This window comes from Limanda limanda, chromosome 21 (assembly GCF_963576545.1).
Source record: "Limanda limanda chromosome 21, fLimLim1.1, whole genome shotgun sequence".
NCBI lineage: Eukaryota > Metazoa > Chordata > Actinopteri > Pleuronectiformes > Pleuronectidae > Limanda > Limanda limanda.
Window position 1 is genome coordinate 190,376 of NC_083656.1, and position 14,625 is coordinate 205,000.

Sequence of the window (14,625 nt, forward strand, 5' to 3'; positions counted from 1 at the left end):
CTGTATTTGTCCACAAGATGGAGACAAACTCCAGGAAACAGATTCACTGACACTAAACTAAAAACTACTGATCAGATAATTACACTTTCACTCAGATGGTTCATGTGTTTTTGTTCCTTTTTTAATCATATTTTATTTTTATTTCATAGTTTCACGTCAGTTTAACTTTTATTTTCATGTTCAATGTCAATTTTTTTAACCTCATTTTTGTCATTAGAAGACGATGGTTCACAAACACATGAAAATAAAGGTGAATCAGTATTTGTTCAATTCATTTTAAGATTATTTTTAGTTATTGATCAAAGAGGGATTTTGTCAAAGCTGTTTTCCTGATTTTCTGTGATGATTCCGTTAGGTGTTGTTGTTGTTGTTGTTGTTGTTGTCTCTCCCCCTCCCCTTCTCGTTCTCCCTGTGCAGGCTGTGTGTGTGGAAGGGGGCGTGGCACACCTGTTCTCAAGCCACATCATCATCCCCTCAAGCAAAGCTGGGTCTGCTCACCACGACAGCGCCAGATTATTCCGTCTAGTCCGGTAGATCTTGCGCTGCAGTTATTCTCGACCCTCGTGTTTACTCGTATTTCTACTAACTCTTGTGTTTCATTCATCTACTCAGAACCTCCGTGTGCCTTACCGCTCGGCTTCTCATCCTCATCTCATCCTGGATCTCCAAGCCAGCCAGCACCTGCTTCTCCTGCCAATAAACTCTGTTCCTTCATTCTACAACTACTCGTCCGTGTCTGCTTTGGGGTCCAAACCTTATCACAAACCTAACATTTTCTTCTTTCTTCTGATTTCACTTTCACTGTTCAGTTTATTTTACTTTCTCAGGTTCTTTCACGATATAGGTAAAATCTTTCACAATAAAAGTCCATCAGCCCACTCTGTTTGATGCTGGTGAGGAGCATGGAGGAGAGGTTCCGGATGATCAGAGGACGAGTCAGCAAATTAAAAACGGAGGACGGGGCAGGTTTGGACATCTGGAGCCGCCAGTCAAACCTGAATTCATTAACCTCCTCTGTTAATTAATTAAAGAAATGTCAGGTTCAATTAGAGCCCTTGAAGAGCGGGAATTATCTTAATCGAGCCTGATCGTCCACTTCACTGCAGTCTGCCACATCACAGAGAACGAACAGGGACGACAGGCCCTTGCCTGCAACCTGTCAGACCAAACTGAGGGAATCTCCATATAAACAATCATCATTGGATGTACCAAGGTTCTTCTTAATTAAACCTCCTTTTAAAAGTCTAATAAAAGTTTAATCCAGACGATATCTAACCTCCTCTTTGTTTCCAGAATCCAGGAGAACCTGGTGACGCCTCACATGAGACCGACTGGAGCTGGGGGAGGAAGGGGGAGGTTGTTTTTTATCATTTAAGCAGAACCAGTAGAGGAGTGGCACTCCTGCTCTCTAGAAACCTTCTGCCAAAGTCTCATGTTGTGGAGTAAGTACTGACGGGCAGACTGATGTGATCAGAGCCAAATATGAGCTTCTTACCATTGTTTTTATAAATGTATACGCTCCCAACGCAGGACCTGACAGGGTTCAGTTTTTAAATGACCAAGTGGAAGTGCCGAATACCTCAAATGTCATACAGAGGAAGAGTTTTAATTATCAACAACCTGGTAGCATCAACCCTCTGGCACAAATTAAAATGCAGAGAACCCCCTGCTGGTCTGCTTCAAAAAGTGCAGTCCATCATGTTAAACTTCCTCTGGGACGAAGTACACTGGGTACCACAGGGTACCTGCCAAGGAAGGGGGGGGTGCTGTTCTACACCTGGGCAGCGGAACAGCAGCTTTCAGACTACAACACATACAAAGATACCTGACAGGGAATGATGACGTGGTCTGGAAACCAGCTACAAGAGAGAAGCCGGTGTCGGCGTGTTCGTTTATCCTAAATATGAGAAGATGAGCCGAACTCGGTTTTGTTCAATCAAGTATTTATTTAGGAAACAATGAAAAGTATGAATCAGCCAAACAACGGGGATCCATCTGACTGCACGGAACTCTAGCAGCCCCGGACAGTCTCGAGTCGCATCAGAACGCCAGACCCATCAGAACGCCAGACCCATCAGAACACCAGACCCATCAAAACGCCAGACCCGTCAGAACGCCAGACCCGTCAGAACGCCAGACCCATCAGAACGCCAGACCCATCAGAACGCCAGACCCATCAGAACGCCAGACCCATCAGAACACCAGACCCATCAGAACGCCAGACCCATCAGAACGCCAGACCCATCAGAACGCCAGACCCATCAGAACATCAGACCCATCAGAACGCCAGACCCATCAGAACGCCAGACCCATCAGAACGCGGACCCATCAGAACACCAGACCCATCAGAACGCGGACCCATCAGAACGCCAGACCCATCAGAACACCAGACCCATCAAAACGCCAGACCCATCAGAACGCCAGACCCGTCAGAACGCCAGACCCGTCAGAACGCCAGACCCATCAGAACGCCAGACCCATCAGAACACCAGACCCATCAGAACGCCAGACCCATCAGAACGCCAGACCCATCAGAACGCGGACCCATCAGAACACCAGACCCATCAGAACGCCAGACCCATCACAACGCCAGACCCATCAGAACCGAACCCATCAGAACGCCAGACCCGTCAGAACGCCAGACCCATCAGAACGCCAGACCCATCAGAACACCAGATCCATCAGAACGCCAGACCCATCACAACGCCAGACCCATCAGAACCGAACCCATCAGAACGCCAGACCCATCAGAACCGAACCCATCAGAACGCCAGACCCATCAGAACGCCAGACCCATCCCTTGGTTCCTCCTCGTGCGCAGGCGTAGTCCATCCTCTTGGCTTTGGAATACAGAAGTGACAAGGAGCCACTCCCACGGCCTTGACACAGCTGATGCTACGAGGGCCAAACTGTTGTTGTTGGAGATATAATATATATAAGATATAATGTTCCTGCTATCGGCTACGTTCTGTTTGTTCAGACATTCCAAACAACGAATCCAAAACAACGATGTGACGCACATACGTTCTAATTTCAAGATGAAACACTAGGAAGGAAAAGGTTATTATTAAATCATTTGTGTGCAGGCCATTATCTGGCCCAAACTGTTCAAGCCCCCCCCCCGTCCGAACTTTATTGCATAGAGTTCAGTCAGACCCACACTAGCTACATTTCCAACCCTAACACAGGTCTTGGTTTAGATACATCTTTGTTTTTGAAGAACTGTGATTTTATCCGGTTTTCCCACGGACTGTTCAGAGCCTGGACTCTTTTGAATAGACAAGGTGTGGAGAGAGACTGTGAGTAACCGCAAACCAGTATGGAGGTTATTTCACAAACCACCATTAAATAGGAGGTCAGGTTATCTGCAGTGGAGAATCCTGCAGGGGGCGCTGGCTGTCAACAGATCTATCTCTAAAATCAATCCCACCACTGAACGTCCCTTCTGCTATAAAGCATAAACTGTTTTTCACTGTTTCCTACACTGCAAAAGACTTGAGTCTCTTTTTAGAACGTTGAGAACTGTGTTTTTAAACTGCAATGAGTGTTGGTCAGAAACTGCTTTTATATTTGGTGCAGGATATAAAAAGAAGATGCTAATAAGTGGCAGATGTTGAACTTTGTAGTGGGTCAAAGTAAACTGTCCAGTTACAGAAGCAAGAAAAACCAGGGAGAGAAGATTCCAGGTGAAGAGCTGAGGCCCATGTTTGTTTCTTTAGTAAAAGAGACAGAACAGATTTTAGATTCTACACTCTAGTGAAAAATGAAGAAGAGTTTCTGTCTTTGTGGTGATTCACCAAAGCTGTTTGTTCTGTTGTGGAGGGGCAGTTGGTTTTTAACTCTGTGTTCCTGTAATTCCTTTTTAATACATTCCATCTCCGTATGATTTGGAAACTATGTTGTCTTAATATTGTCTTTATTTATTAAAAAATAAATGTGGTTTTAAAAATAAAATACAAATCTCTGTGTCTGCTTCCTCTTGGTGTCGCTCTTTGTTCACTCCACCGTCTCTCTGCTGGGATGGAGGGAATTCCCTGAGCTGGGACGAGTGGAATTCCCATAGCAACACACACACACACACACACACACACACACACACACACACACACACACACACACACACACACACACACACACACACACACACACACACACACATACACACACACACACACACACACACACAGCTGAGAGTTGTCTCTTTGTTTCTTTGCGTTATTTTTAAACAATAGAAACATTAGAATCAATAAATGAAATAAATGAACATTAGAATCAAACCCTAACCAAAGCAAAATAATCGCAGCTGTATGATAATGTTCAACCTAATGTGCGACTAGGTGCACCACCTAGTCGCACATTCAGACGATTTTGAACTTGACAAGATCTTAAAAGGTCAAAGGTCAGATAAAACAACCTAATCAAACCTAATTTAAAATACACCTGTGTATCGATTTTTGTGAAGATCGGTCAATGTCAACACGTTCCGGGGGTCTCGGTGGGCACGGTTGAGTTTGAGCTTGGTAAAGCCCTCAAAAAGCCAATTCATTTGCTTGAATAATAATAATAATAATAATAATAATCCTTACAATTTACAAACGATGTGACGTAACAGGATGAAGGTATGATGTTGCTGACACTCAGACACACACACACACACACACACACACACACACACACAGCTGACACTTACTCCGTCACATTTAACTACAGCAGCATTTTGACTCTGTGTGTGTGTGTGTGTGTGTGTGTGTGTGTGTGTGTGTGTGTGTGTGTGTGTGTGTGTGTGTGTGTGTGTGTGTGTGTTTGACAGCTGGCCCATCTGACTTTGTCGTGACATCTGGAAAACCTGGTGTTCTGCCGTTGAGCTATTAAAATGCAAATGTGTGTGTGTCTCTGTGTGTGTGTGACTGAGCAAGCACGCGACACACACAATGAATGACAAAGGAAAAACTTAACACACAATAAAGAAGACAAGGGTTACACAAGCACGCACAGACAAACACACACACACACAAACACAGTAATACATTAACTCTTTTTGTGTCTTTACTGTTTCTAATGATTCTCTGACTTGATTTATACATAAGAATTCGTTTTTGTATCATTTTGTATCTTTAATTTCAAAATATAATCACTTCTGTTTTGAAATGTTTTTATCATGAAATATAAGAATGAGGGAAAAATATAAAAAGATTTTCTCCAAAAATATTTTTATTCTAGGATTTATATTACTTATGTTGTTAATTATATATCATAAATTAGTAAATATATGCTTCATTAATGTTTATAGTGAACAATATTTTATTCTGTGAACTGAGAAACAGAGACATGTAGAAATAAAAAACATGTGAAATAAAATCTGACTAAATGTGAAAGATTGAAAGTTCCTTCATGAAAAATCACATGTAAAAAGAATTTCAATTTTAATATGCATCCAACAATTCATATTTACACAGGTGATTTATCATAAAAACATGATCACATGTGTGAACATGTTTGATCTGAGCTTCGTCAAGGTCACGGTTAAACACTTGTTATCATCACTATTATTATTATTGTTATAATTGGGTTTTGATTCATCTCAGTCTGATCGTTTCTTAATTGTTTAATAATATAAAAAATGTTACCAAAGGATTCGTTCACTTACCAAATTTTACGTAATTTTCTCCTTTTCTTCCTCCTCGTCCTCTTGCTCCTCTTCCTCCTCTTCTCCTCCTCCTTCCATCTTTTTATCTTTTCTTTTGTCATTTGGCTTTCTCTTTATTTTCTTAGGTCTTGATGAAGAAGCAAATCTTTATTTCTCTCTACTTCTTTTCTTCCTCCTCATATTTTTTCTTTTTTAGAATTTTCTTGCTTTCCTTAAACTCGTCATCACACTATTTTATTTCTCTTTCAATCCACTGGTTTTCTTTTTTCTCTTCCTCTTCTTCCCTCTCATATCAAATCTCCCTATCAAGTTTTGGATTTTTCTGTCGAAACTCGTTCCCCCCCTTGGAGCCTCGAGGGCCTGCAACGCTGTTATTCTGAAAAGCTTGTCTCACTTCCTCTCTAAAAGAGAAAGCGTGCTGGTTCCTGTTTTAACCTGAACCAGAGCTGAGCCTGAGCCAGACCTGAACCAGAGTTAAACCAGTTCTGAGCCAGTCCTGAACCAGAGCTGAGCCAGAGCTGAGCCAGACCTGAACCAGAGTTAAACCAGTTCTGAGCCAGTCCTGAACCAGAGCTGAGCCAGACCTGAGCCAGACCTGAACCAGAGTTAAACCAGTTCTGAGCTAGTCCTGAACCAGAGCTGAGCCAGAGCTGAGCCAGAGCTGAGCCAGAGCTGAGCCAGAGCTGAGCCAGTCCTGAGCCAGACCTGAACCAGAGTTAAACCAGTTCTGAGCCAGTCCTGAACCAGAGCTGAGCCAGACCTGAGCCAGACCTGAACCAGAGTTAAACCAGTTCTGAGCTAGTCCTGAACCAGAGCTGAGGCAGACCTTAGCCAGAGTTAAACAAGTTCTGAGCCAGACCTGAACCAGAGCTGAGCCAGACCTGAACCAGAGTTAAACCAGTTCTGAGCTAGTCCTAAACCAGAGATGAGGCAGACCTTAGCCAGAGTTAAACCAGTTCTGAGCCAGACCTGAACCAGAGCTGAGCCAGACCTGAACCAGAGTTAAACCAGTTCTGAGCCAGTCCTGAACCAGAGCTGAGGCAGACCTGCAAGACTGATCCCTTAGAGATTTCCCACCAACACTTCAGCTGCACCTTATTAAACCAGGAACCAGGACCAGCTCGGGTTCTCTACTGGAGAGAGAGCACACGACTGCACTGGGCGATCAAGGGCTGCCTCTCTCTGGTTGGTTGGTTCGAGCTCCCTCCTCCTTCTCCTCCTCCTCTCCTCCTCCTCCTCCTCTCCTCCTCCTCCTCCTCCTCCTCTCCTCCTTATCCTCTCTCTCTCTCTCTCTCTCTCTCTCTCTCTCTCTCTCTCTCTCTCTCTCTCTCTCTCTCTCTCTCTCTCTCTCTCTCTCTCTCTCTCTCTCTCTCTCTCTCTCTCTCTCTCTCTCTCTCTCTCTCTCTCTTTCTCTCTCTCTCTCTCACCCCTCCTCCCCTAATTTGGCCGGACCCCGCCCCCGCTGTGATGTCGTCAGTGGCTTAGAGGAAGACCCGTGGGGTTTTTGGGTTTTGGCGTCCAGTCCTGTGGGGCCGCAGGGCTGAGAGTTTCTCCTCCGCTCCTCATCCCTCCATCATCGGTTTTCCTCCTCATCTCTTTGGGGAAAAGAAAAAAGACATTTAGCTTTAGCTCGATTCTCTGTCCGGACCCGTCGCCGTCTTCCCCTCGTTTTCTCGTCCTCTGAGGATTTTATTTCTCTTTTCTGTTTTTCTCCTCCGCCTCCACCGTTCTTTCTTTCTGTCTTTCTTTCTTTCTTTCTTTCTTTCTTTCTTTCTTTCTTTCTTTCTTTCTTTCTTTCTTTCTTTCTTTCTTTCTTTCTTTCTTTCTTTCTTTCTTTCTTTCTTTCTTTCTTTCTTTCTTTCTTTCTGTTAGTTTTTCCCGCCCTTTTCAACATGTAGACAAAAAAAGAGTTTGTATAAAACACAGAAAAACTGACCGATTTTTTCATTTCAGAGTAAAAAGTGGAATTAAATCTGAAAAAAGTTCTGGAGAAAAATAAAACTCCTGCTCTGCTTCTCCCTCAACAAATCATTTCTTCTACTCCTTTTCCCTCCGTCCTCCTTCGTCCTCCTCCGTCCTCCTCCGTCCAACAGGTTTCAGACTTTTTTGAGATTTTGAGTTTGTGAAGAAATCTTCGTCCGAACAGAAGCTCAAGTCTCCCTCCATCCTGCAGAGCTCAGCTTTTTCTTTTTTTCTTCTGGACTTTTCTGTTTTCTTGTTTTTCTTCCTGTTGTTTTCTCGGTGCGCCCGAGGCAGCGGTTGGATCGCCCGGCCTCTGGAGATGTTCGGGATCCAGGACAACCTGCCCCGCGGGGCCACGGCCAGCATGAAGGAGGAGCCGCTAGCTGTTCGCTCTTGGATGCACTCGGCCGGCGTGGTGGACGCCAACACGGCCGCTCAGAGGTAAACTCACCGCACGCCAGAGGGATTCTGGGAACTGAAGTGCCAGTGGAACATGTAGATTTATATTCACTACGTTTCTCAACAGAACTCAGGAACCTTTGTTCAGCTGACATAATTGTTCAAGTTTCATCAGCAAAATTTCCTGATCTGGAAATAAAAAGCTTTAAAAAACACAATAACAATAATAATACTTTGTACCAATTTAAATGTTTTCTTTAGCTAAAAGAAAAATTATTCAGATAAAAATAAAATTGCTTTTATTTGTTTCTGAGGCTGAAGGTTGAAAAAAATCTGTTTTATAATATGTTATAAACGTTTTTGATATTTCTATTTGAAACTTAAAATAATGTTTTATTTGACTTATTTCATGAGAAATAAACTTGAGTTTGTAATGTGGATTCTTCAGATAATATTTGCAAGTTGTTTGAGTCACACGGACTCAGAACAAAGTGAGACGCAGTCAAGGCTTCAAATATAACAAATATTGAAAACATCTTTAATCATTAAAACAAAAACATTCATTTAGATTTTCAGTTTAAAATTCGTCCTGTTCCTGAAAAATAAAAAGTCAGTCATGAATTAAACAGAAACATTAATTTTTTTTACTAAAGCTTCAAACTATTTTTTTTGATAGTGTCACGTCCCATAATAATAACACATGAACTTATGTATAAGTGTTTTTTAATAGAAACAGGTTTTATTCATTTAATTCTTCACAATTTAGGCTTTTCACGTCAAGTCAAACATGAAATGTAAACTACTTTATTTAATAGATGTTATTAAAGATAATATATATTTGATACATATATGATATCATATCTTACTATATATCATAATGTTATTCAAGATAATATATGATATCATATTTCATTTTATTTATATCATAATGTTTTACATATACATATATATTATAATGTTATCTTTTGTTAACAACATGACATTTTTCACTCTCGGTACAAACGTTAACCTTAACAAGTGCGATTATTTTATATTATAAGTTGTTTTATGGCTCGGCTTTGGTTGAGTGGGTGGAGCGGTCATCCTCTAACCAGAAGGTCGATGGTTTGATCCCAGTCCATCTGCATGCGCTGTATGAATGTGTGTGAATGGAAATAAACAGTAAAGCACTTTTAATTTCAGAAAGTCTAGAAAAGATCTTTTTATATACAGACCATATACCATTATTGAAAAATCTTTATAGAACATAATTTTATTATATTTTTTATCCTTTCTTTATTAGACTTTTAAAATCTACTGAACTTGTATTCATTAATTTACAGTGAAGGGTTAGAGTTAGGCTAACCCTAACCCTATTAAAAAAAAGATTAAATGTGATCTTCATTTAAACAAAGACCCTTTAAAGTTTTAACATAAATTCATTTAAACTTAAATAAAGTATTTATATGTAATATATTTGTATACACACACACACAAATGTATTTATATATATATATGTTAAATTAAGAACAAATATGAAATAATTTTGTCTTATATTTTATAATTTATGTTTTATTTGATATGCTATTTTAACTTTAACTTATATTATATATGATTTTATATCTTTATATTTTATAGGAAGAAAAAAGTAAGTCTGAATTGATTTTAAGACAGAACCACATGTTCCTTATACATATGTGAGGTTCTATTTTAACCACGACTTGATCCCAGTCTGGATCCAAACGCTGTTCAATTTATTTTCCTGTGGCTTTGTTATATTAAATTTGATGTTATTAATGATTATACATGTTTTATAATATATTTTTATTTTGTAATTGTTCATTATAATATTATAAAAATATATTTATTCAATATATTCTGAATGTTTAAAATTACACTATATTTTTTTCCAAACTGAATCAAATCATCTTACTGCTCATTTTTAATATGGGTTATTTTTCTGTTTCACTCGTTTTTGTCTGCAGAAGAATCCATGTTTTTTTTTCAAAGTGTCAGTTTTATATGTAACTTAAATATTTATCACATTTGAATTTGAAGTGATTTTATTTTGAAAGGTCAAAGTTTCCTGTTCAAACTGACACATTAAGATCCCATATAACACGTATGATCACACGTATGATTACACATATGATCACATGTATGATTACACGTATGATCACATGTATGATCACACGTATGATCACCCGCTCTCATCTCGAACGTAAGGTGCCGGTTTTCACACTGTAAAAAAAACACATATTCATGATGTGATCATTTGAAAAACAGACTGTTTAAAATGATCAGAAAAAACTAACCCAAACACACCCATAGCTTAACTCCACCCGGGCAGAAGAGTCACAGCTGATTATTATTACTGACGCTCTGATTGGTCGACAGCACATTCGATGACATTAGTTTAACCTGCATTGTTGAAGAGTGTTTAATTTATGCTCAAGGTCACATGACATTATCATGTTAACATCGTTTGAATAAATTAATTAAATTATGACAATTATAATAAAAACTAATTCTAACTTTGAGTCAGTGAACGATAGAAACATATAAACACTTGATCAGTCACGAAGAAAACTCATGTGTCCTCCAGATATCATACACAAACAATTTGAATCTATATTGTAATTTTAAATTTGAGATTAAGTCTTGATGTTTCAATTTGTTTTATGAAGATGTTGACGGGACAGAGGTCAAAGGTGATTATTTGATGATGTTCCTGGTCAGAGGTTGTTTAAGAATCCTGTTGCTGTGATGCAGGAAACAGGAAGTCTTAGACTGATCGGATTAAACATGACCTCTCTCTCTCCCTGTCTCTCTCCCTGTCTCTCTCTCTCTCTCTCTCTCCCTCTCTCTCTCAGCGGGGTGGGGTTAGCTCGTGCTCACTTTGAGAAGCAGCCTCCATCAAACCTCAGGAAGTCGAACTTCTTCCACTTTGTTTTGGCGCTGTACGACCGTCAGGGTCAGCCGGTCGAGATCGAACGCACCGCCTACGTCGACTTCGTGGAAAAAGACAAGGTGAGATAAGTGGAGAGGGAGGAAGGAGCCGGGACACAAACCAGACACACCCCTCAGTCACCCACCACCAAACTGAGATTGAAATGAAACACACCTGCAGGTTGTACAAAATGACTGCCCCATGTAGATGAAGCCCAGGCTAAGATTGTTGGTGTTCTCCTTAATCCTCACCCATGAATCAGGAAGATGAAGGAATCTCATTTCTGCCTGAGATAGAAAACAAACATACCCGGAGCTCATTAATGAAAGAACAGTGGAGGGGTTAGAAACAAACGCACCCTTCCAGAGAGAGGTTTGATTGGATTGTTTTTCAGGAGCCGACGGGAGAGAAGACAAACAACGGGATTCATTACAAACTGCAGCTGCTCTACAGTAATGGTGGGTACGCTCTTCTTATCACAGCACCACACAACTAACAAACTGCCCCCTAACACACTGCGTGTGTGTGTTCAGGTGTGAGAACGGAACAGGACCTCTACGTCCGACTCATCGACTCCATGACCAAACAGGTGAGATACTGATTATTGATCATATGATTGATGTTTGGATCCAGATTGATTGATAAAGTAAGAATCACTCAATCGATGATCCTCCAGCAGGAAGAGAGAGAGAATTTTCTAAATAAGAGCGACGTCTGTTCCTCCCCTGACACCTTTGTCAGTCATGTGATCATGAATGTTAAAACATGTATATTTGCAGCATCTTCCTAAATTGACATCCCATCGGAACATTTCATTGAACCAGGTTCGAGCCAAAAAAGTTCTACTTTTTTTGAACGTCCACAGTAAAAACTTGTTATGACATCATCATCTTTGTTGTCTCTCTGTCTCTCTCTGGGCGTGCAAACCCATAGATAATAAGTTAGGGTTAGGGTTATAAGTTAAATTAGTCATTTTCAGAAATGACCTCTGTGCGTTCTCTGGAGAATTGGGTTCAGATCTTCCAGAGGTTCTGTTTCACACATGAAGCATTCAGGTGAGAGGTGGAGCAGCCTCCTGCAAGGTGACTCCGAGCCGTGTCAATAACCCTGACCCTAACCCTGACCCGGACCCTGACCCTGACCCTGAACCCCAACCCAAACCCAAACCTAACCCTAACCCTAACCCTAACCCTGACCCTGACCCTGACCCTGACCCTGACCCTGACCCTGACCCTGACCCTAACCCTGACCCTGACCCTGACCCTGACCCTGACCCTGACCCTAACCCTGACCCTAACCCTAACCCTGACCCTGACCCTGACCCTGACCCTGACCCTAACCCTGACCCTGACCCTAACCCTTTGCTGCCATGCCTGCTGCCCAGCACACCACAGCAAAGAAGATGGTGATCGCAACAACAGACTCGTAAAACATCTGGAGCAACTGATTGCAGACATTGAGTAGAGCCGGCTCATGTTCTTCTCTTGAGCAGCCTCGGTGTTAGGGGACAACTCCAGCGTATTATCCAGTTTCACACCCAGGTTCTTGTAGGATGAGACAATCTCCACATCAGTCCCACTGATGCAGACTGAGTTGGAGCTTAATCCTCCTGAATTCCACCACAATCTCCTCCTCCTGGAGGCTTAGACACACAAGCTGTGGTCATTTATCCATGTGACCAGGGAGCTCCACCTGCATGGCCTTGTGTTTAGCCTTCAGCAGTTTGGGCCGGATGGTATTTGAAGGCGCTGGAGAAGTCGAAGAACACGATCCTGACTGTTGTGTTGGGTCTGTCGTGGCAGGAGTATGCCTTCTGCAGCAGATCCATTATTGCATGGTCCGCACCAACCTGGGGCTGACATTAGAATTAGCAGGTCCACCACTGGAGCCTCGTTCTCCTCACAGATGTGAGCTGGTTCACACTGAGCACATGTGACAGGTGTGAACGAGTCTGGAGACGTCGTGGTGAACGTGAAGCTGCTGTAACTTCGTCTACGAGCAGCTTGGTGGATCAGTGAAGGTCTGAGGAGGCAGAACCTAGGAGGGTCACACAGACCTTCATGTCCCAGCCAACGGTTCTCTCGCGGGGTTCCTCCTGGTGCACTGATGCCATTGACTGATCCTCATGTTCCTCTAACCTAAATCCATTTGAGCACCCAATGGACCTCATGTGTCGGTGCATCAGACGCCACCAAGTCCGTCCACAGTCCTGGAGGTGATCATCCAGGTCTGGGAGGTGATGATCCAGGTCTGGGAGGTGATGATCCAGGTCTGGGAGGTGATGATCCAGGTCTGGGAGGGGGTGATCCAGGTCTGGGAGGAGATGATCCAGGTCTGGGAGGTGATGATCCAGGTCTGGGAGGTGATGATCCAGGTCTGCGAGGAGATGATCCAAGTTTGGGAGGAGATGATCCAGGTCTGGGAGGTGATGATCCAGGTCTGCGAGGTGATTTTCCAAGTTTGGGAGGGGATGATCCAAGTTGGGAGGTGATGATCCAGGTCTCGGAGGTGATGATCCAGGTCTGGGAGGAGATGATCCAGGTCTGGGAGGTGATGATCCAGGTCTGGGAGGTGATGATCCAGGTCTGGGAGGTGATGATCCAAGTTTGGGAGGAGATGATCCAGGTCTGGGAGTTGATGATCCAGGTCTGGGAGGAGATGATCCAGGTCTGGAAGGTGATGATCCAGGTCTGGGAGGTGATGATCCAAGTTTGGGAGTTGATGATCCAGGTCTGGGAGTTGATGATCCAAGTTTGGGAGGTGATGATCCAGGAGGACATGCAGGCAGGAGGAGGCCACACCTACTGAGTCACATGATGAATAGCCTTCATTTCTAAGAACAAGAACAGACTGGCGAGTTTCACATGAAAGTTTCTTCTTCTGGTCATTTTGAGAGAATAATCGAAACCCACACATGTGATGCTGCAGATACTCAACCAGCTCAAAGGAAGTTTTACAGCTTCTCTCACCAGCTCAACAGTTTTCAGCTGTGATAACATAACTGCAAAAGGGTTTTCAAGGGTTTTCTAATCATCCATTAGTCTTCTAAGGCGATGAGCAAACACATCGACCATTAGAACACTGGAGTGATAGTTGCTGGTAATGGAACTCTACACACCTGTGTAGATATTTCATTAAAAACCAGACGTTTCCACCTAGAATAGTCATTTACCACATTAACAATGTATAGAGTGTATTTCTGATTAATTTAATGTTATCTTCATTGAAAAAAACAGTGCTTTTCTTTGAAAAATAAGGACATTTCTAATTGACCCCAAACTGTTGAATGGTAGTGTATTTACACTGTTTGTAAATATATATAAATATAGATATAATTATCAGAACTAAATACAATTATAAAAGTCATTTTAATCCCTTAATTGTAGAATGGACACATATAAAACTCTCCACTTATATAAAGTTTTCTCCTTGTTTATTCCTCACATTATTATATTATTTCAACATTTTACATCTGGTAATTTTATTTTTATTTTCAATTAAATCTATTTAGTTGTTATTTCATGTTAATAAGTGAGGATTAAAGTTTCCTCTTCAAAATAAAAGTCATTCTGTTTTAAATGGGAAACTTTATTGTTACAGTCAGAACACAGAGAACTGTCCAGTCTTAACTTCTGTTACAAATAAAGTGGGTTTAAAAAACACACTGTGATCTGATTGTCTGGCTCTC

The 14,625-nt window shown here is 41.8% G+C and overlaps 1 protein-coding gene across 7 annotated transcripts in view; it reads left to right on the forward strand.

Annotated features, from left to right (window-relative positions):
• The first annotated feature begins 7,928 nt into the window (after nucleotides 1-7,928).
• Nucleotides 7,929-14,625, forward strand: part of LOC133027803 (transcription factor COE3-like) — a 30,108-nt gene continuing 23,411 nt past the window's right edge. For all 7 annotated transcript variants that reach the window (XM_061094935.1, XM_061094938.1, XM_061094936.1 and 4 more), the window contains exons 1-4: nucleotides 7,929-8,050; nucleotides 10,861-11,017; nucleotides 11,332-11,395; nucleotides 11,471-11,526. In XM_061094935.1, the coding sequence (XP_060950918.1) occupies nucleotides 7,929-8,050; nucleotides 10,861-11,017; nucleotides 11,332-11,395; nucleotides 11,471-11,526 (399 nt within the window). The remainder of the gene's footprint in view (nucleotides 8,051-10,860; nucleotides 11,018-11,331; nucleotides 11,396-11,470; nucleotides 11,527-14,625) is intronic.